The sequence below is a fragment of the Nannobrachium achirus genome (genome assembly GCF_963921795.1).
Source record: "Nannobrachium achirus genome assembly, chromosome: 9".
Taxonomy (NCBI): domain Eukaryota; kingdom Metazoa; phylum Chordata; class Actinopteri; order Myctophiformes; family Myctophidae; genus Nannobrachium; species Nannobrachium achirus.
Window position 1 is genome coordinate 13,669,475 of NC_137818.1, and position 23,618 is coordinate 13,693,092.

A 23,618-nucleotide genomic window follows, 5' to 3' on the forward strand; every position below is an offset into this window, starting at 1 on the left:
GTCTTTTATTACTGTACATGAATCATGGATGATTTTATGAAATATTGTATGAATGAACACTACGACAAGTACGACAAGATATCACTGTGCGACAGAGAGGAGGTGTGTGTGTGTGTGTGTGTGTGTGTGGGTGAGGGTGAGAGAGAGTGTGTGTGTGTGTACGTGTGTGAGAGAGAGAGTGTGTGTGTGTGTGTGTACGTGTGTGTGTGAGAGAGAGACTGTGTGTGTGTAAATAAGAATGTTGAGCGCTGGCACATGGAAATATACATGTATGGGAATGCATGCATGAGCGCATGTGCTGGTGTATGTGAGTGTGTGTGCGTGTGTGTGTACAGTATGTGTATGTGTCGGTTAGTGCGTGCGCCTGTGTGTCTACAGTGCGTGTGGGTGTATAATTCATGTCTTTAACAAAAGTCACACAAACCAACGTTACTAACACCTCAGATGTTGGGAGCTGTGTGTGTGTGTGTGTGTGTGTGTGTGTGTGTGTGTGTGTGTGTGTGTGTGTGTGTGTGTGTGTGTGGCTGGCTTGCCTGACTAACCAACTGTGTGCCTATTAATGGATCGGAGGTACATGCATGACACATGCACACACATGCACACACACACACACGCACGCACGCACACACACACACACGCACGCACACACACACAGACACGCGGTAACAGTTGGTTAAATTTAGCGTCTCCAGAGAAGGTAGCATGCGTGCCGCATGCTTCTCTACCTCTCCCCTCCGATCTCTCTCTCCCTCTCTTTCCCTGTCCTTCTCTCTCTTCTTGCATGCTTCTCAATTTCTTACTTGCATGCCAACCCCATCATAATGCATGTCTCTCTCTTCCTCTCTCTCTCAAGATGTATTACTGTCCACCTCTCTCTCTCTCTTTGTCTGTCTGTATCTCTCTGTCTCTCTCTCTGTCTCTCTCCTCCCTATGTATCTCTCTCTCTCTCTCTGTGTCTCCCTCTCTCACAATATCTTACTCTCCCACCCTGTCTCTCTCTATGTGTATCTTTCTTTCTGCATCACTGTGTGTGTCTCTCTCTCTCTCTGTATATCTCTCACAATACCTTACTCTCCAACTCTATCTTCTCTCTCTCTCTCTCTCTGGAGCTCTCTCTCTCTCTCTCTCCCCTTCTCTGAATTAGGACCACTGGGAATGCCTTCTGAGCATTAAGGGTTGTCCACCACCAACAATGATAACCATAACAATGAGTTTGGAAACTGTTCAGACTCGGGCGGATGTCAGAATCCATCCATAACCGCAACTAGAACCATGATGACAGTGGCAAACAAACAAACAGTGTCTTTGGCATCGCTTTCAGAGCGTTCTTTTAATGAACAATAGAAACACTGACAGCCAAACGAGAATAATCTGAGACGCATTATCCGCATATTGCATTGAGCGAGTGCAGCTAAACAGTAAGCTAATAAACCCTTAATAAAATAAACCCTATGAAAGATAATGAACCATGATATGACTTAGCCTGTATTTATCATTACTTACTTATTAATAAGGATCCGCGGCACGGAGAGACAGAGATGCGGTTTCATTTCAATAATCGTGGCTAGGACCAGTGCGGCTTCTTCCTCCCTTCAAATTATTGAAATAATTACACATTATTGCGGACAGACAATAAGTTCGTAATTTTGTGAACCTTTTTAGCCTATCGCTAACCAGGGTTTCTGCAAGTGGGTGCCGTGATGCCAGTACCAGGGGTACTGTAATATTTGGAGCTGACCAAAACTTAGGAATTAATTTTATATTGGTTTAATGTACACCATTCAACATTCAAACAAGCATATAAGCGTTATAATCATACAAGCTCAAATATGCCACATGAGATGATAGATTGATAAGTAACAATATAATTAGCGGTGCCGTGGATGGCCGCTTGATCCGGTCTAGGCGGAAACCACAAGCAGGAGAAGCGGCGCCGCTTTGTTTTGTTTCCCCAATCCCTATTAAAATCCTCGAGTAGCCTAGCTACGAGTTGGACTAAAAGATGCATATACCAAACACATTTTCCAAAAGCAAAACTACGCCGCATCAAGGGGTTTATTAGGTAGGCCCTAAAAGTATGTCCTTGAGCGCTGGGAATTGTTTTGGGTTAAAACTGTTTCCGGTTTGATAGTTCCAGTGTAGTCCATCTAGGACTACAACATGACGTACAGTAAGTGGTTTCCGCTCTCGACCGGATCAAACCCTGAAATTGGAGGCGATCCCAGGCGAGGTCATCAGTATCCATGTTGGTGCTCTGACAGCTGAAGTGTCCTTGGTGATATATTGTTCACAGAAGAACGTTCTCATGCTCCTTATGGTTATCATTTAAGTTGCTTGGTGTGGACAACCCTTTAAAACACATTTTCTTCCAGTCAACCACATGGCTAATGGAGTTTGTTTCACACTTTCACACAAGTGACATTTTGGTTACAACTTAAAAGTCTACCAAATTGACTTAGAACTTCTGTCGACTCCTCACTGTTGGTTGAGTGTAACGTTACTGATCTGGGATCTGATCCTAGTGCTCCTTGCACTATTGGGTTGATTGTACTGGATCTGATCCTGGTTCAGTTAAACCAGTGGTTCTCAACCTGTGGGTCAGGACCCCCAGGGAGGTCCCCAAATAATTTTGTGGGGTCCCCAGATGATTAACTTAATGTGCAACATTGTTTTCTCACTCAACAGTAAACAAACCAGCATACAGTTTTAAGTGTAGAGAGGGTATCTGAGGGTATATTTCTAAAATGACAAATTGAACATTGGCCAAGTTTTCTAATATCAGAGGTAGAAATTGTGAAAATAGCCGATCTACATGCTCACAACGCCTTGCGTTGCGATGTGAGTGGTTGTGAGGCGTTGTGAGCATGTAGATCTGCTATTTTCACAATAGAACCATGTGTTATACAAAATGTAATGCCTCAACTCTTAGTGCTCATCAGGGTGGGGGGGGGGGGGTCCCCAGTTAAAATATGATTATTTTGGGGGTCGCGGCTTGAAAAGGTTGAGAACCACTGACATAATAAACCACTAGAACATCACTATTCTTGTGGCAGTAGCAGATTCCAGGCCAGTGGCAAGGCCTCTGCCGAGAGCAGCTGTTGAACTGAAAGCTGACACTGAGCATGACAGGAAGTGAACAGGTTCAAGGCAGGAAGCTATTTTAAAACCATGTGTCATGTGTAGCTGCCGTCAGCGTGTGTGTGAGTGTGTGTGTGGGCGTGTCCACAAACGGGCACGTTGACAGAAGTAGGCGGGCTGACTGTAACTCTGATTCGGGGGGGGGGACTGACCATGTGCAGTTTCTAAATAGTTCCTCGCTGATTCTCACCCTATCGGAATGCAGCAGCTGTCTGGAACGGGCCAATCTCGGTCCGGTCTCCAGGCAGCTTCTTATTTTGGCCGGTGCAGTCTGCCTCAGATCGACCAATCACAATCTGAGTTCTCAACTTGTCTATTTGAGTCGACGCGCCCGTTTGTGTTTGACACGCCTGTGCGCCATGTTTGACTGCAGCTACTTACTTCAGACAGATCAGCTCATAATAATAATAATAATATTTATAATATCAGAATAATAATATTAACAATATTATTAATAGTATTATCAATAACAATACTGATATAATATATAATAACTTAATACTTTTGTAAAAACTGGTATTCACCCCATTGACATTATTTAATAAACAGTTATTTCTTAATGAATGTGACAGTTGGAATTAGTATTACTGGTATTAGTATAGTTAACTACATTATTTTGTATTGTGAATTCAGGGTAAATATTAGCCAGTAAATGAAACAGTTAGTGAAACATTTACCCCCCTCCCCCCCCCCCCCCCCCTAAAAGAAGGAAAAACAAGTCAAGCTTAGCACCGCAAAAAAAAACAAAGAAACCTAGTTGATTAGTTTGATATGTTTGATACACCACGTGTTGCGCGCTGACAATTGCAGATCTATACAAGCTTTCAGCGCATCACATTGTGACAGGTTGTGAGCTTGTCAGCAATTTTTGGCGTGCAACATGTGGTAGAGTGAGGTACAAATCAGGCTTGATTCATCTCTCTCTCTCTGTCTCCATGAAGGTGCAAAATCCGATTCAATGTACATGTCCATGTACAGATGTGTCATCCGATGACAAAGTGTGAGCTTATACTGACGCGTCTGGTTTTGTCCGGAGGCCTTCATCAGGGTCCAGCTTTGAGTGACACATAGGCCTACCATTACTGCAAGTTGTAAAAAAAGCTGAATCAAGTTACATTTCGCGAGAGAAGAGAATAAGCATTACAGACGAACATAAAAAAAACAAAATGGCAGATTTTCAAGCTCATTGCGTTGTGACATGACGTGAGCTTAAATATCGTCTATTTTCGCTATTAATCGTATGACGACGTATAGTATAATCTTAAAGTTCAACCAAAAACATGACTTATTTGCTATCAATCACACCTTGAAGTCTTGAATTCATGAGTCTCAATGAGTCCCGTACCATCAAATTCACTACTCAATAAGTGGAAACAGACTGGGGGCCTACGGCAGTTGGAAAAATAGTTTGGTGTCGCTGGATTTGATGAATGGACGAGACCAGAGAAAGAGAGAGGTGTCTGTGGTTTTACTCTGCGTAGCGGCGGTGACATCACGTCAACCAAACTGCCATGGATACATTTCACTCAAATGTCACGACTAACGCGACGCGGTCGACGGCGTCCGGTCTGAACTCTGAGCTTAACACAGTAGTGTTAACACCCACCGACAGTATGTCTCACTGTCTCTCTCTCCCGCTCCCTCTCTTTAACTCTACCTCTCTCTCCCCTTGTCACACTATACACCCACCCAACATTAACACATGACCCAAACATCTGTTCCTTTCTGTCAGGCAAGAGGAGGGGAAGGAGAGATTGAGACAGAGACAGAGTGAGAAAGAGAAAGAGACAGAGAGAGAGACAGAGAGAGAGACAGAGAGAGACAGAGTGAGAGAGAGGAGAGATAGCATTGAGTGAGAGAACTGAGGTACTGTAGAAGAAGAGGGAGGGAGCAGGAGAGAGAGAGAGAGAGAGAGAGAGAGAGAGGGAGGGAAAGCAAAGAGAGCTAAAGAAAGACTTCTAGAAAGGATTCTAGAACTGTGAATGAAATTCTGCTCCTGTTGTGTTACTCAACCTCCTACTACACGTGTGTGTGTGTGTGTGTGTGTGTGTGTGTGTGTGTGTGTGTGTGTGTGTGTGTGTGTGTGTGTGTGTGTGTGTGTGTGTGTGTGTGTGTGTGTGTGTGTGTGTGTGTGTGTGTGTGTGTGTGTGTGTGTGTGTGTGTGTGTGTGTGTGTGTGTGTGTGGAGAGTGTGTGTGTGGAGAGTGTGTGTGTGTGTGTGTGGAGAGTGTGATTGCATGTCTGCGAGAGAGTGAATATTTATGAAAGTGTGTGTGTCTGTGAGATGTAAGTGTCTAGGGCTGAGTGTGTGTGTGCGGGCGTGCACGTATGCGTGTGTGTGTAGGTGTACGCGTTTGAGAACTTGTGTGTGTGTGTGCACTTTTGTGTGTGTGCGTGCACGTGTGTGTGTGTAGCGGTGTGCGTATGAGAACTTGTGCGTACACATGCTAGCCTCGCGTTGCCAGACTCTTATCACACGATATCCGCTGAAGGCAATTTAAATTTTGCATCCAGCCGAGTCGTGTCTGGCAACGCGGGGCTTACACACATGCAAGATACTGTAACTAGACGATGGCATACATTCTGACATGAGGATTAGATGTTTGTTATCTGCCTTTGATTCAGTGTTGTTGTGTACATTGTGTACATTGTGTCAGTGTTGTGGGGTTGTGTACTCTGTGGGTGTGTGTGGGTATTAACTGAAGGATTATCTAACCAGGACCGTAGACCTCTTGAGATGTGTCTCACCTCTCAAACAAGAGGGCTCCGGGTTCCAGTACAACCTCTACCAAAGGTAACTAAGGTAACCAATACTACAGGTAACAAAATACTGTACTACACCTCTACTACAGGCAATACTACAGGTAACAAAATACTGTACTACACCTCAACTACAATTAACAATATACTGCAATAATACAGGTAACACTATACTGTAATACACCTTAACAACAGGTTACAACAATATTATACACCTTAACTACAGTTAACAATATACTGCACTACACCTTAACAACAGGTTACAACAATATTATACACCTTAACTACAGGTAACAATATACTGCACTACACCTTAACTACAGGTAACAATATACTGCAATAATACAGGTAACACTATACTGTACTACACCTTAACTACAGCTAACAACAATATATTACAGCCTTACCACAGGCAGAGATGGGCACAAATACAAATCACAAATGCTTGAACAAATGAATACAAAATACAAAATACCTGATTACTATGTAATTTAAATACAGAAGTGTGCTCCCGAACAGCAACAGTGTCCAGACAGCCAAGAAGAGACATGTTTTAGAAATTAGGCAGTCTGTCAAAAAAAGAAAGGAAATAGATTTAAATAGGTGTTCAGCCCTGTGTAGGCTACTGTGGGAGAAAAACATGTGCGTTCTTGCTTGCATCTTATCTAGCCAGAGACGGTGATAGGCTATTAATAGCCCTATAGTAAACTTGTTAATGTCTTATTAGGGAATCAAATTACATATTATATTAAGTATTTTAATTGCACACAATAATTTAATTGCACAAAATACAATCTTTCAAAAATATTTTAATTTGATTATTTTCTGGACAGCAACATTAAATAATACTCAAAGGTCATCAAAACTTGTGTTAAAAGTACGAATACATTTAATTGAAATATGACCCATCTCTGACTACAGGTAACAATGATATGCCACAATACTACAGGTAACGATAATATACTAAAATTTTCCAGATGATGCTACAATACTATAATAGGTGACAACAATGTACTACATTGCTACAGGTGACAACACATGTAGTGTTGTTGCATTAGATAGTAACACTCTCTCTGTGTTTGGAACTGCATTCTACAATCAAATGTATTAACGGTATTTATGGACATTAACCACATTAATTGAAAAGTTGAAAAGTTTACACAAAATTAGTTTGACTTTGGCTGTGCATAAAGTAATGTAATTTATATGGAAAATATGGAACATATATTGCCATATTTACATACAAATGTATTGTAGAGAAATATAATACAATACACAATATAATAAGCATAATATCAATAACACAACTATAACACTCCTGACAAACATATATTTTGAGAAATATTGAGAAAATATTGTTGAGTAACTTGTAACGTGTTGAGTGTTGTATGCTGTGTGATGTGACATTCTAAAGATAACAGTGACACATAAATACCAGAATTAAATCTTCATTTGATACCTACTGACTCACTGGCCAGGCACTATTCAGTATACTCTGCAAGTCATCATTTGAAATACATTATTGTGACATTTGTTTTCATATTAATAAAAATATATAGCATGTCACATTAACAATTTTAAGGACATATTAGGCTAACGTATGTAATGATCGAGTAGGCTTGCTTAGCCTGCTCGCATGAAACATTGACACTGAGCAAAGCAAATTGAAATAAGTGTAGAAAATCACAGCGAGCATGATGTATTGTTCAACTGAAATTTTGTATATTTTGAAGCACCAAGTGACACCATTGTACAGGGTTCAATTTGTACAAAAAGAGAGGACAAAAGGGAGCATTTCGAAAAATTAAAGGAACACTTTACTTTACCATTTTCAACCTATCTTCATATAATCGGTCCCCACTGATGCTCATTATAAGATGACGAATAGACCGTTTTGTACCGCCACGCTCTGACTTGACTGGTGCGTTGTCATCTTAGATTATCAAACATGCATAGGAAATGGATCACACACAGTGGCAAGAGTATGATACATACACTGAAGAAGGCTGGATAGCCGAAATGTTTGTTTCTCATCCTAGAAATATGCAATAAAGCAAAAAATAAAAGTAACTCTTGCCACTGTGTGCGATCCATTTCCTATGCACATAAGATGACACCATTTCTGTCCACTCACTCTGTGTCTCAGAGGAGGGCTTTGGACAGTACAGAAACCTGCTTAATACAATGACATCATCGATGGGGATTCCAAGCTAATTCCATGCTAAGCTACAGCCTATTTTCTTCAGGCAATGGTGGCATACTGAAATAATGCCATTATTCTTGCATTAAAAAAATTAAAATGAAATCTTCTTTGAGATTACCAAACCAATGATGTCACTTGGCAACATGACTGGTGTCTTGCAAGACACCAGTCATGTTGCCATACCTTAGCAACAGGCATGATGAATTTATTTTAAGAAGTACATTTAATTTGTTCCCCCTGTAGCCAAGGTATGGTAGCTGCCATACCTTGCCATATACCCAATTGACGCCTCTGGAGTAGACACTGAGCATAGTGAGCATTATTGAGGAGCGGTTATACGAAGATCAGGTTGAAAAAAGGTCGAAGTTGCTCCTTTATGCCCTGTATACTTCTTTGTATGACAAATAGTAAAAATAGCCGATAGATCTGCTATTTTTGCTATTTAAAAATATGGTTTTAAGTGAAGGACGTTTTGACAAATTTTGAAAATGCTTGACAAATTTTGAAAACTTTGACAAATTGTGACGCATTGTGACAAAATATGCCCCAAATACGCCCAAGGTTAATATGGCGAACATATATCTTTAATTAAATTGTGATATTATCAAACATAGTGTCCGCATTTAATTGAATTCAGTCTGACGTATCCATAAATGAGCAGAGGGGGGGGGGGGGGGGGGGGTGTCAAAAGCAGAGGCAAGGTTTCTGGGGTAAAACTAACATGACACGCGCTGAGGAAACTCCTAATGCACAGTATAAACATTTTACAGCCTAGAAGCACACACATGGTACAGAAATAAAGTTAACAAATGCCAGTGAAATGTATTATTACTGGATACATTTTTTATCGTCATCATTCCCGACATAATTAGTTTGTCACCCAAAAAAATTTTTTTTCGACTAAATTAACACAGCTGCATGACCATAAACTACTGAAAAACTATAGCACTTAGAACTCAAATAGACTACAAACACTGACAACTCAAATAAACTCCATTATTGGAGAACTCTGATAAACTACAAACATGGATAGAACTCGGATAAACTACAAACATGGATAGAACTCGGATAAACTACAAACATGGATAGAACTCGGATAAAACTACAAACATGGACAGAACTCGGATAAAACTACAAACGTGGAGAACTCTTAAATCCTCTACAAACAATAGGACGTATATCGGTCGAACCAAAAACCGAGCGGTGAAACGTTTATCTCCCATTCATTCCACTACATGTATTTCTGTGCTACAGAAGTGTATTATGTTTTTTATCATTCAGTAACAACCATGGAAGAGCTATTGTTGATATGTAACATAAACCTTTGATGACGTAGAGTTGAGGATCATAGGGGAACAGATGACACACATTTCAACACATCTCACCACTACACCTCACTCACTCACATATCACAAATCTCTCTCTCCTCTCTCTCACTCACTCACTCACTCTTTTCTCTCTCTCCATCCCACACTCCTCTCCTCTCTCTCTCTCTCTCTCTCCTTCTCACTGACTCAGTCTCTCTTTTCTCACTCCATCCTCTCTCCTCTCTCCTCTCTCTCTCTCTCTCTCTCTCTCTCTCTCTCTCTCTCTGACTCAGTCTCTCTTTTCTCACTCTCCATCCTCTCTCCTCTCTCTCTCTCTCTCTCTCTCTCTCTCTCACTGACTCAGTCTCTCTTTTCTCACTCTCACTTTGTATCCCTCTCATTCATTCTTTCTGTCTGTCTGTCTGTCTGTCTGTCTGTCTGTCTGTCTGTCTGATCTATCTCTGACTCCCTCAATAACTGTCTCTCTCTCTCTCTCTCTCTCTCTCTGCCTGTCCTCGTCATCCTGTATGTCTTTCTCTTTCTTCCCTTTGTCTTTGTATCTGTCTCTTTCAAGTTTTCTTCCTCCCCTAACCCTACTGCTGTGTGTATTCGTTGTGAGTGAGTGAGTGAGTGAGTGAGTGAGTGAGTGAGTGAGTGAGTGAGTGAGTGAGTGAGTGAGTGCGTGCGTGCGTGAATTTAAAAACTGTGTGTAACATGTCACATCTGTCTGTCTGTCTGTCTGTTTGTCTGTCTGTTTGTCTGTCTGTTTCTTTGGGAAAACATAGCCGATGTATCCAGCTCCAGATGAATGATGTATCTGTCTCTCGCTGTGTGTGTGTGTGTGTGTGTGTGTGTGTGTGTGTGTGTGTGTGTGTGTATGTCTGTGTGTGTCTCAGGTCCAGGCCTAGCGTTCATAGCGTATCCCAAAGCCGTGAGTCTGATGCCCGTGGCTCCACTGTGGGCCGCGCTGTTCTTCTTCATGCTGCTGCTGCTGGGGTTGGACAGCCAGGTACAGGCGCACGCACGCACTTCACTTTACTGGAGTATTTCCAATACTTTTACTACTTCTACTACATCTCGGATCCAAATATTGTGCTTTTACTTCACTACTGTACATTTATTTGAAAACTTTACTTACTTTGTAGATTTGGATTATTATTATTGCAAAAAACATACATTAACCTCTCCAGCCCTATACACATTTCGGCCATTTGAAAATAGACGCATAGTGAGCTTGTAGATCTGCTATTTTCAAAATAGTTTTAGACGTTTTATACATTTGAAAACGTGTGAAAATGGGACATTCTGCATCATGAGTACTTTCTTCTTTTGGTCCTTTATGTACATTTTGATAGCAATACTTTGGTGCTTTTACTCAAGTCCATTTTATATTCTGGACTTTAACTAGGGGGTCCTCAGAGTTACTACAGGGGGTCCTCCAAAACTTTGTGTGATAGAAACTTTGTTTCACCTTTTTTTACATTAACCACTTGAACCCATAATCTGAGGACTTTAGCCAAAAATAGCAGATCTCCAAGCTCGCGAGGTGTTGTCTGAGAGACGTTGTGAGCTTGTAGATCGTCTATTTCCGGCAAAGAGGTTTAGTGTAGAGGGGAAAAAGAGCAGAATAAGTACAGAGTACAGAGAAAGGTCAGGTTTAGTAAGTATTGACGGTTCAAGTGGTTAAATATCTGAAAACACAAATTGACATGAATCCAAAATACGCTGATGACTGTGCTGTCAAACAGAACTATCTGTTGTGGGCATCCCTGCTTCATCTCTTTCTCGACTAAGGGGTCCTTGGCCTGAAAACGTTGAAGACCCCTGTAACAGAGTATTTCTAATTGCTGTATTGATACTTAATATGGACCTCTTTCTCTCTCTCTCTCTTTCCCTCTCTCTCCAGTTCGTGGGTGTAGAGGGGTTCGTGACGGGCATCCTGGATCTGTTTCCGGCGACGTCTAAAAAATACCAGCGCTACCGACACCAGATCGCCGTGGCGATCTGCTGTTTGCTGTGCTTCATCATCGACCTCTCCATGATCACACAGGTCAGTCAGCTGGCGGAGGATTAGCTCGTGTTTTGATTGGCTGTCGGATGATTAGCTCATGTTCATGGTTGATTGGTTAATGTTTTGATTGGATGATATTTTGATTGGTTACCCTTTTATTCTTTTTTGGCGGTTACCGTTTTGTCTGATTGGTCAATGTTTTTTTTGATAGATTCAGTGTTTGGGTTCGTTGATGTTTCGACGTGTTAATTGTTTTATTCACGTTTTCTATTGTATCTTTTATAACTGACATTTTCAAAGATATCAACAACGGAACATTAAAACTTACATTAAACAGTATGTCAATAGAAATACGTAAACGACTATATAAATTAAGTGTGTGTGTGTGTGTGTGTGTGTGTGTGTGTGTGTGTGTGTGTGTGTGTGTGTGTGTGTGTGTGTGTGTGTGTGTGTGTGTGTGTGTGTGTGTGTGTGTGTGTGTGTGTGTGTGTGTGTGTGTGTGTGTGTGTGTGTGTGTGTGTGTGTGTGTGTGTGTGCGCGTGTGCAGGGTGGAATGTATGTTTTCCAGCTGTTCGACTACTACTCTGCCAGTGGGATGACTCTACTGTGGCAGGCTTTCTGGGAGTGTGTGGTGGTGGCCTGGGTTTATGGTGAGCAGAGTTCACCTTTGATTTAGTCTTAAGGCCTGTCTATACTTCGACCGAAATGTTCGGTGACTTGTGTTTTTCCGACGTGCAAATTTCCGAACTCTCATTCGGTCTAATGCTTTTCAGGAGTCACGAGGGACATAATTGCGTGGTCGGAAAAGGACCTTTTGACCTAAATCTTCGGTTTCGGTCGAAGTATGGACAGCCCTTTAGTCGTAGTCTTTTGAATAAAATTCCATTTAGTTTAAGTCATATTTTTGTCATCTGAAATGTTTTTAGATTTAGTCTAATTTTAGTCTAAGACCAGACTAGACTACTGTAAGTCTACAGTTGTTTAGCTATTTTCAGAGCGCAACACCAAACATAAAATGACTTGTACTTTAGTTCTACTGGATCTCCTCTCCACTGTGACACACACACACATGCGCGCACGCACACACACACACACACACACACACACACACACACACACACACACACACACACACATTGTGCCGTATGTACTGCGTATTGACAGAGAGCATGTGTGTGTGTGTTCTAGGAGCGGACCGCTTCATGGATGATGTGGCTCGTATGATTGGCTACAGACCGTTTCCATGGATGAAATGGTGTTGGTCTTTCATCACTCCCTGTGTCTGTCTGGTAAGATTATTTTAAGTTCTTGACAATCCAACAATCTCCAACCTCATAGCCACCCATAAGGAAAAATAAGTAGAAGAAACATATATGCAATGCATATATGGAAAGATTTGTAGAAGAAACATATACAGTATAATGTCCCGTTGCCTTTACATGTATGTCATGTAATGATGACTACATATTACATTTTATGTCTTATATGTGAACTCTTGAAAGTGGCACATTTCACATTATTCTCATATAAGAGAATAAAGCAAATTATATATGAATCAAGTAAACAACATGTATGAGGTAAGTACATGGCAAACTGATAGAACCTGCCCTTTTACCTGTAAAATAGTGCCCTCTCCAGACCATGAATGTAGCATTTAATATGGTGAAAGAATTTCAAATGCCTCCCTTTCCATATGCTAACCCGAAGGCAGCATTCAGTCATTTTCTTTTTCTCCTGAACTTCAAATGCATCATTTTTATGTTGAAATAATTTGTCCTCCGTGTAGAAATCCATGTCGTACGCCGTATCACCAGTAGCTAAAGAGTGCAGGGTTGCGCTCCGAAAATAGCTGATCTACAAGAGCTTGTAGATCTGCTATTTTTGCTCTTTTTTTACTTTCTTTTTTTTTTGCCTAAAGTGCCCTTTTAGGGAATTTCAGCCTCTGCCCTGCAGATTATCATTTTGATATTCTATTGTTTAGACTTATGCTAGGTTCTTGGTTTACCTGTGATCCTATAGATTACTGAGGCACTGCTTATTATAAGTCGCTCTGGATAAGAGTGTTGTAAACGCTCCAAAAAAGGACTTCTTAAAATACTGGTAAACGCTCCAACAAAGGACTTCTTGAAATACCCGCGACCAATCTCGTAACTAAGGGTGACTGACTGGGCCTTTGCAGTAGTCGCTCCCACACTGTGGAACGCTCTACCCTTGACGATAAAAAGAATGCTGAGTCAGTTCACGGTTTTAAGAACTTGTTAAATTGATTCCCCTGAAGAGGACCTTGTCAGGTCGAAACGTTGGATTTCCCTGTAAATAAATCCTGCGTTGTGGCTCAGAGTGTGCAGCCCTTTTCTTCACCTTCATATAGTTATTTACCAAGGTCATCAGCACCTCACTAATATCGGTGTGCGCTCTCAGTACTTTGCGCCCTCTGTACTACTATTTTGATAAGAACATGTTAAAAATACATTTTGTTTCGTCAGCATTTTTGCTTTATGAGGTTTTTACCTGACCCACTTGTGCAGGTCAATGTTTGTTTTATTTCTTGCCTTGTTTTTAACTCGATTGTTTATATTTTGTACAGCACTTTATAACTTTGTTTTCGAAATGTGCTTTATAAATGAAATGCATTTACTTACTAAATGCCTACAGCAGTGTTTCTCAAAGTGGATTCCAGGAACTCTGTGGGTTCCTTTAGGGGGGTTTAAATTGACCCATACAAGTCTGTAACTCTGGCAGTGTACAAAAGGACCCAAATGAACCTTTAAGGGCTCATTTGGGTCCATTTTGTACACAGTCAGAGTTAAGGGGAGACCTTGACATTTTACAGTTTGAGAAACACTGTCTTACAGAACGATGGTTACACCGAATGTCTGAACCTGCGGTTCCTCTCGTACTGAGCAGGATTACTATTGCAACAACACATCATCAGTAGGGTGAAACTAACCTGTCTCACGACGGTCTAACCCCAGCTCATGTTCCCTATTAGTGGGTGAACAATCCAACGCTTGGCAGGGGCGCTGGAAGTGGGGTGCTGAGGGAGCTGCAGCTCCCCTGGTGTTTTTTTTTTTTTTTAATAAGCCTATATATATACACACACACAGAGCTATATTACAACAATAATGTATTTGACTTTGGGGAATAAAATATGTTGAAAAAAGGTATTTGATTATCACATGGTGACCTAATCACATGGTCACCTTGCCACTTCCGGTCAGAAGGGAAGTCAAATTTAAATCCCGCTTTGATGGCACACCAAAGTCTATTTATTTGATAACTAGAAACTGTCTATAGGCTCATTGTTGCAAACTAACACTGTTGTATATGGGGAATAAAAAACAGTAGAAAACTGTTACAAAAATAATTTTGTAGTGTGTGCGTGAGTGACTGTGTGTGTGCATGCGTGCTGTGTGTTGCACTGTGTGCTAAAATAACTAGTAACTATATAGCTCCTTGTTACACCGTTGTGCGGGGAATAAGCACCCGAAACCGTAATAAAAATAACCCAAAACCGGATAAAAAACGTGAATTTTCGGCGTGCGCCCAAAGGCCGCACGCATGAACTCCTCCAGGCTCAGCTCCCCTTGGGATTTGGGAGTTCCAGCACCCCTGACTCTTGGTGAATTCTGCTTCAAAATGACAGGGTCTCTCTCTGTGTCTCTCCAGTTCATCTTCTTCTTCCACCTGTTCAACTACAAGCCTTTGACCTACAACAACTCCTACGTGTACCCGTGGTGGGGCGAGGTGATTGGCTGGTGCATGGCTCTCTCCTCCATGCTGTGCATTCCCGTCAGCCTGCTCTACAAGCTCTTCAGCGCCAAGGGAACCTTCAAGGAGGTGAATAAACTATGTTATTATAAACTGCACACACATAGGAACCTTCAAGGAGGTTAATAAACTATGTTATTATAAACTGCACACACACATAGGAACCTTCAAGGAGGTTAATAAACTATGTTATTATAAACTGCACACACATAGGAACCTTCAAGGAGGTTAATAAACTATGTTATTATAAACTGCACACACAGGAACCTTCAAGGAGGTTAATAAACTATGTTATTATAAACTGCACACACATAGGAACCTTCAAGGAGGTTAATAAACTATGTTATCATAAACTGCACACACATAGGAACCTTCAAGGAGGTTAATAAACTATGTTATTATAAACTGCACACACATAGGAACCTTCAAGGAGGTTAATAAACTATGTTATTATAAACTGCACACACACACAGGAACCTTCAAGGAGGTTAATAAACTATGTTATTATAAACTGCACACACATAGGAACCTTCAAGGAGGTTAATAAACTATGTTATTATAAACTGCACGCACATAGGAACCTTCAAGGAGCTTAATGAACCATACTGTCTGGGCTACTACACACCAAACCCTTTTAATTTCAACCAGCCCCAGTTCAATATGTACATAATACATAATATGTACACATATGTGTATTAGGGCAGTGGTTCTCAACCTCATATCTTTGCTTCTTGGGGTCCCTGGAACAACATATTTTGAGATGGGGGTCCATGGCCAAATACTTATGATTTTGGGGGTCCTTGACATGACAATGTTTGAGAACCACTGACATAGAAACAGAGGTTTTTCAGTTCAAAATATCGTTCTCAATTGAAGTGGATGGTAGTGTCCACACTGGAGGCTACCATTCACTCCCGTCCACTTAAATTGAGAAATATATTTGTTATCCTTATCTTTATCTTGCTCGGTGGGAATGACCCTTACACGTGGCACTGGATTACATTTCTGTCTCTGGGAGATGTTCGTATCATTAATCGAATCGTTATCAACTCATGTTTTGTTAGGGGGGGAGTGGGACTGAGTTACTAGGGCCCAAGGTGGAGGGCGCAGCACCGAGTGATTGTAGCTCTGCTATTTTTTGAAAAGTCGTGAAAATGCTTGCAAATCTTTGAATATATGTATTTTTTAAACGAACATTTGTAACTCAAATTTTGCCTCTGGGGGTTCTCTTGATCTAAATATTTTGAGATGGGGGTCCGTGGCCAAATACATATCATTTTGGAGGTCCTTCACATGAAAAGGTTTGAGCACCACTGACATAGAAACATAGGTTTTTAAAAAAAAAACTATAATATTCAAAGACTTGCACAAATCTTCACGTTTTTTTTTCTCCAAAAATAGCAGATCTACAAGCTCGCAGCGCTGTGAGCTTGTATATCTGCTATTTTACAAAATAATGCGTAATAATGTGAAATGGTTTAAAACCCCTCCCCCTATGAAGAACATTCATGGGTGGCCCGCAGTGAATCCTTGTACCCAGGGCCCAGATTTTGGTAGGACACCCCTGATTATCACTCCTATTAACGATAAATGTATTTTGTGGTTTGTCTTGGTAGCGTTGGACTCATCTGACCACGCCCGTGTGGGGTCACCACCACCTGGAGTACATGTCCATAGACAGCGACGCACACATGAAGTCCCTGCCCACCCTGTCCCCGGGCGCCGACGACAAGGTCATCATCTTCGAGAGCGTCATGTAAGGACCACCTCCCACCAATCGCAGCGCTCCGTCCCCTGCCCCCACCACCGTGACAACATCCTGCCAACCCCCCCCCCCCCTCCCCAACTGGGGCCTGATGATCCATGACGACCTTCAGTCCGACCCCTGTCGCTCGGATCAAACGGATTTGAAATGGATTGAATTCTATTATTATTATTATTATTCCCTGTTTTTTATGGTCGGATCGACGTAACGACACGAGCCAACGCTCCCGAAGATTAGCCATTTTATTGAAAAAATGTCTTTCAAGCTGGCAACACATTTGGCTGATTTTTATATTGAATGTCTTCTTTTTTTTGTTTTTAACCCTTTTTGACCTGTGGTCGATTCTAAAAAAGAAAAACACCTTCTAAATTGTTTTCAGAAAATCTTAAATTTTGTATTCAAAACTTTTCATTTTGCTAGCTTTATAGCAATAATTATATCTGTCCATCTGGGACTGAAAGTTTGGGTATGGGTTTAACAGGTATGGGTTTAACAGGTCTAAATGGGCCGGGGGCAGAGGTAGCAATGCCACGTTGTCTTGGAATGGGGGCACACACATACACACACGCACAGTTGCCTGTGTTGCTTGGCTATAAGTCCATTAGTATCTATCTGTGGCCATTACACATTCAGCTAGATCACCATAAGAACCTCCATCGGTTTTAACCACTGCATCAACCTTGTACAGACGGTTACAACCACTGCAATGCTGTGCCATTCAAAATCAAAATATCTCACTTTAGTTCTCATTCTTTTGTACACATCTGTAAAGTTTCATGATCCATGCATGTGTAAAGCCCAGTTTATGCTTCGGTGTCGTTCGCCCCGAAAAACAGCCGACCTACAAGTTCGCGATGCGACCTTGCAGGTCTGCTATTTTCGACAAAGCGACTAAAGTATAAATGTGGCTTACATAAGACAGAGTTCTAAACAAGCAGACTGACTTAAACCTCTCATCTGTGACCTCACACAACGCTGCCACTATCAGAGCCTGAACGTAGAGCCCAAACTAATTTTATCGACACAAAGAACTTGAGTTGAATCGGCCTCTTAAGAATGTCAACAACCCCAAAAAAAATCTGATCCAAGCACTTTAAAAGGAGGCATCCTGAATGTCTGAAGTTTGTTTCAACCAACAAATTGACACCATATAAAAACAAAAAACCTAAATCTCAGAAACTTAAAATCTCCCTTATAAATATGACCAAAGTCCTGTCATTGAGTAAAATTTGACAGTTTAATCCGTTTAGGAAGCCTATTTTGTTTTTAAATACTTGAATATCTATTTTGTTGTGTGCTGTGAAGCACCTAAAAAACCGACCCCCAGTCAGCTGTCTCAGCCGTCTGACAGCCCTGAGCCTCGACCAGACCGACCTGACCGACCTGTGGGATCGGTCTGGAGACATTTAAAACGAGTATCAGTTCTCTGTCATTTTTAAAAGGCTACTCTGAAGGTCGTTCTGTTTTAGTGGACAGTATGGCGCAAGATGAGATCATTTCATGTACAAATAAAAGAGTCAATAAGTGCCAAAAAGGATGTAGATTTCACCCTGCAGGGTTCAAGTTCTGTCGACCCTCGAACCCAGGGACTCCGGGCTGCCATATGAACCAGTACACTGCCTAGATCAGTCCTCCACACGCGCGCGCACACACAAACACCATGGCCATCCCATACAGCTAGAGTAGACACCATAGGACGAATTAACTGGTCGTTAATTACCACGACGATCTTCAGTAAACACGTCGGGATGGTGATGTCACCACATCATGAGTTAGAAGTATGGCTGGGGTCAACTAGGACAGACTTGTGTTATTGTACATAAATGTGTTATTGGATCACTAGCCTGGTTATATATTGCTAGAAACAAACGACAGAGGGACAATGGAACTAAAGGAAGAAAGGAAAGATGATGGGAAAGAAGAGTGAAGGAAGGAGCGAAAGGGAAGGGAAGGCTCGGAAAACTGATGCCAAACCATGCCTTGTGTTTTTTGTCTTAACCCCAGTGAACCATCAGCTGATAGCCAAACCCACAGCTTTAAGCGGCTCTGGTCAACAAGCCCCTCCCCCTCCTCGGCAGTCTGCAAGGGGGGCGTGTCTAACATTGAACCCCTCCCCTCAGTCTGCAGGGGGGCGTGTCTAACCCCTCCCCTCCGTAGGGGGCGTGTCTAGAACTCTGTCTCTTAGCAACCACTAAAAAAGAACATCAACCACTCATTGGGAAGATGGAACAATTAGAATGTAACATAGACTAAAACAAATACAAAAATACAAATACATTTGCACATTGTAAAATAATATCACTAGCACTTTTTTTAAAAAACGTGTTAGGAATATCAATTTTTGGTTTTGTTTTACATATTGTAAAATGAATCAGAGATTTATTTTGTTAAGGTTTTTATTTTGCTTAAACATACAGTATGAGAAATATATATTGAATAATATATATTGTGTGTTATATATTTGATGCAGTATGTAATTGTGATGATGACGATGATGATTTCTGACTGATTCGCTCATGTTTAGCTAACGACACGTGCAGCACAGCCGTCCCAGAACTGAAATCAGCTACAGTTGCCTCAGATATTCCCATAATCTATCATTAATTTGACCTTACATTTTCCCAATAGGACAGAAGCAGCATCAGCATTGTGCCTATATGACTAGCACAACAAATGTTACATGCTGTGCTTTTAAAGAGCCCTTCTAACACCAGTGATGAGAATTTTAAATTGTACTGGCTTCAAATTCTATTGTAGTTTTGAATTTTGACATCTGTTTTAAATTTACGATAAATACCTTTTTTAGAATCAATTGGCGTTTTTGCACCGCAAAACCTGTGTAAGCATAAAATGAATTCAAATTCTAATATAAATCACTGGTGTGAAGAGGTATTATAAGTTGTTTGTTTGTTGCAACGCGAAGCTATAACATGAACGATCAGAAAGATCATGTTGCTGCGAAGCAGTAATGCCTGAATTTATATTCTGTTGTACGACGGATCTACAAGTGAATGCACCGCTTCACGTCAGAATATGAATTGAGTTTAACGCTCATTCTGAAAGGGAAACTTATTTTTTTTGTTGATTTGAAATGATCAAGTGCTCAAGTGTTTTGAAGAGTTTTAGCTTTTAGATGCATTTTAGATTGTTTAGCTTTTTTTCTCTGTGTTTTTATCAGAATTTACAGTATTTTCACCCCACAGACCTCCCAAGGCTTAGAATCTCACATTAACGTTCGTGATTTTACCCAAAACAAAACGACCACCTTCATAGCCTGCCATCTTCTGTTCATAAATGAACCATGACGAATAAGGGACTCTGTTTTATCTGAGATAAAGTGTGGCTTAGTGTGTGTTTTTTTTACCACACTAAGCCTGACGTCCCTGTTTTAAAATGACGATAATATTTTCAGATATTCGTCGTACGACGCAGTGTACGGGGCTTATAAGTGGTTAGCTTTAAATATGTCAGCATTTGGTCCTACTGTTGATGTCTGCTTTCAACCCAGTTCATTTTGTGATGATTATCAACCGATACCAGCAGTTCTTCCACTTTTCTGAACATGTGGTGCAGAAACATGTTTGAATTATTTGAATGCCACAGAAAGATGTCTGCTGGCTGATGAACTGCCATTGCTGATGTGATTTGACACCCAACTTTTAATGCAAAATACACTCCTCCAACTCCTCTCCCCGATGTTAATGAGGAAGGTTTGTGTCTGGCTGCTGCAAATCGGCTAAGACCAGCACAACACAACGCAGTCCAATCCAAACGAGCACTATGCACAAAAATATATATAATATATAGATATTATTTCAGAAGATGTAACAGAAAAAGAATCACAACTTTTCATTAATTAAACTATTTTTCAAACCATTTCATAAATAAAACCAGAACATCTAATAATTTCCATAAACGTATAAAAATGTTTAAGAAGTAGTGAAAATAAGAAGCTCCACAAGCTCACAACGTGGCGGGAAGCCTTCCAAACGGAATAGGCCTACTGTCCATAGAGATGAATACTAATACTAGCCATAATCCCAATATTATAATTTTTTTAGAAAGGTCACAGTAACTAAGTGCCACTGAGGTGTGTGTGGGTAGACACTGGACATTTACTGACACATCTAACAAGGCAGTATTTTAGAGAACCATGTTTAAGTTTAGAATATTTCAATTGTTTTCTTATTTTTTAAATATGTTTATCATTTATTTTTTTCTCTTGTATGTCCAGTCATTGACTCTATAGCCTGGGAGGGTCAAAAGGTGAAAACAAGTTAAAAGTAAAAAATAATTAAAAAAAAAGATACTTGTAAGTCATTTAGAAATTTAACTTTGAAGAAATGTATTTTACCAAAATTCATTCTGTTTGGTGTGCTCATGTGTCTCTGCCAAAACGGTTGCAGACAGTATCTTTGCTCCAAGCGAAAGGCTGCTGAACTGAAAAGATGTCAACGTTACAGTAATGTAAAACTGTAAACTTCACAGTACTGTAAAACTAAAACTGCTCATGCCTCTTCTGTCAACTGTAGACTTGACAGTACAGCCATTCATACTACAGTACTGTCAAGTGTGTTGTGTTGTGTGTGTGTGGGAGTGGACTGGTCAGACGTTGTGATGGGTTGACAGTGTGTGACAACATGCAGTTTATTTTCCCAAACAGATTTCAGCCTAATAACTCAGCAGGAAGGATGGATAACAAGGAATACGTACAACACAAGGGATCAACTTAACTATCCCTGAAATATGTCTTCCCCAGTAGTCTGTCTGTCTGTCTGTCTGTCTGTCTGTCTGTCTGTCTGACCATCCATATCCACACTGATGGTTGAGAAGGATACTGTCTTATCAACTCTGACTCCTATAGGCTGTATTCCGTCAGGTACAGAACAGCTGATTGGCTGCCATATACAGCAGGTTGTCTGGTTTCCCCAAATCAACTTGTCTCTGCTCAGTGTCTTCCTGTCAGCATTACATTACTCAAACCTTGACATTTGAAGGTCTCCCCTTAACTTTGACAGTGTACAAATGGAACCAAATGAACCCGTCAGGGTTCACTTGGTTCCATTTGTATCCTGACAGAGTTACAGACCTGTATGGGTCAATTTAGACCCCCTTAAAGGAACCTTGAGAACCACTGCTGTATAACAATATGTAATTCAGGAAACTCACCACAGAATTTGTGATTAACTAAACTAGCTCCACATGGATGCTAAAGTTTTACTGGTTGACCTTATATGTAACAGTACTAATGTACATTTCACATTAGTTACTGACACTAATTCCAGAACAAGTCACAACAACGACAACTGACCAGAGATCTTTTAGTTTAAACCACCAGGCCACACTGCCAGCGCAAGTTCATCTGGTGTCTCAAAGAGGGTTCAGATCAGCTGTTCTGTCCTTGAAGGGAATGAAGTCTTAAGGCTTCGGACAACAGACTCGGGGCTTAAAGGAGTAGTTCACCCTAAAATTGATTGGCCTAGTAATGTGAGAAAAAAAAACATCTCCATGAATTCAAGCCCTCATGGGGAACTGATAGAAAATAAGTCATTTTTGGGGTGATTTTCATTACCCCATAGGCCTACGTTTAGCCCCGGTCTGGGTGTCCGCTCTGGTCGTACCTCGCATCGACCCGGTGTCTCGTTCGTTACCCTTTTGTGTCGGTGTGACTTCCTGTAAATTACCAGTCTTCCATTCATATCGATAGATTAGCTTATTGATTAGGCGGTAACTAGGTTAATTATTGACTGTATTAAATGCTATTAGTGACCTCTGGGGCTTGAAACTAATGACTTGCAACCGGACAGCCGCTGGCGAATTGTTTGGGTCTCTCTACGCTGCCAAAAAAACACCTCATCTTCTGTTCTATTCTAAACGCCGGCTCTGGAGAATGGAGATAATTTGAACACTGTTGCGCGTGGCGTGGTGTTCTGGGCGTGCTCAGTGCTGTGGTGGGTGGGGCTAATGCTTAAAGTTTATACTCCGTAGAGCGACAGTGAACTGTTTCACGAGAACTGTTGATCAGTTCTTGTGACGTGCAATGGAGTATGAAATGAATTCAGCTTAAAGGAGTTTAGTTTCATGCCCTGATGACATCACCAGTGTTCCATTTCCCTTTAACCCTTGTCTGTCTGTCTGTCTGTCTGTCAGGGTATACCACTGTGCCCACAGCACCCCCTGTCTGTCTGTCGGGGTATACCACTGTGCTCATTACACCCAACTAAAACCAATGCAATAAAACCTAAGTTCATGACAAGAAGACTGTTTGAATGTGTCATTATTTTACTTGAGAATAATCTGAACATTTATGCAGTTGTTGTGTTTAGCAGAAATGTGAAGGTGTTGTACTTGTAAGTGATCAGGGTTGCCAACATTGGACTGTCAGAATCAAGGAGATTTCTATTTCTTTTGTATATTTTCCTGTGTTCTATTGAATTTTGCACCAATGATTCGCCATGCAACTCCTTGCAACAAAACCGTTTTAAGGTCAACCGCAACAAAGCAACTCTTTGCAACTGCCATAATGGTTGCATGATGTTGCAAGGCCAATCATTGGTGTCATTAGGACATGACATTAACTTAAGGCTTGTCCTGTTGTCCGGGACAACTAATACATATTTAAATGTAGCCGACTGGCTCTTGGTTTCAACTTTTCTGTGATGCT

General features: G+C 41.0%; 1 protein-coding gene across 2 annotated transcripts in view; it reads left to right on the plus strand.

The window, feature by feature from the left end:
* The window catches only part of LOC308291387 (sodium- and chloride-dependent creatine transporter 1-like), a 66,662-nt gene extending 43,526 nt beyond the window's left edge, over positions 1–23,136 (plus strand). For both annotated transcript variants that reach the window (XM_080733389.1, XM_080733390.1), the window contains exons 8-13: positions 10,304–10,416; positions 11,314–11,457; positions 11,966–12,068; positions 12,607–12,707; positions 15,088–15,258; positions 16,806–23,136. In XM_080733389.1, coding sequence (XP_080589515.1) covers positions 10,304–10,416; positions 11,314–11,457; positions 11,966–12,068; positions 12,607–12,707; positions 15,088–15,258; positions 16,806–16,949 — 776 coding nt within the window. In that variant the 3' untranslated portion in view covers positions 16,950–23,136. The remainder of the gene's footprint in view (positions 1–10,303; positions 10,417–11,313; positions 11,458–11,965; positions 12,069–12,606; positions 12,708–15,087; positions 15,259–16,805) is intronic.
* Positions 23,137–23,618: the final 482 nt, after the last annotated feature.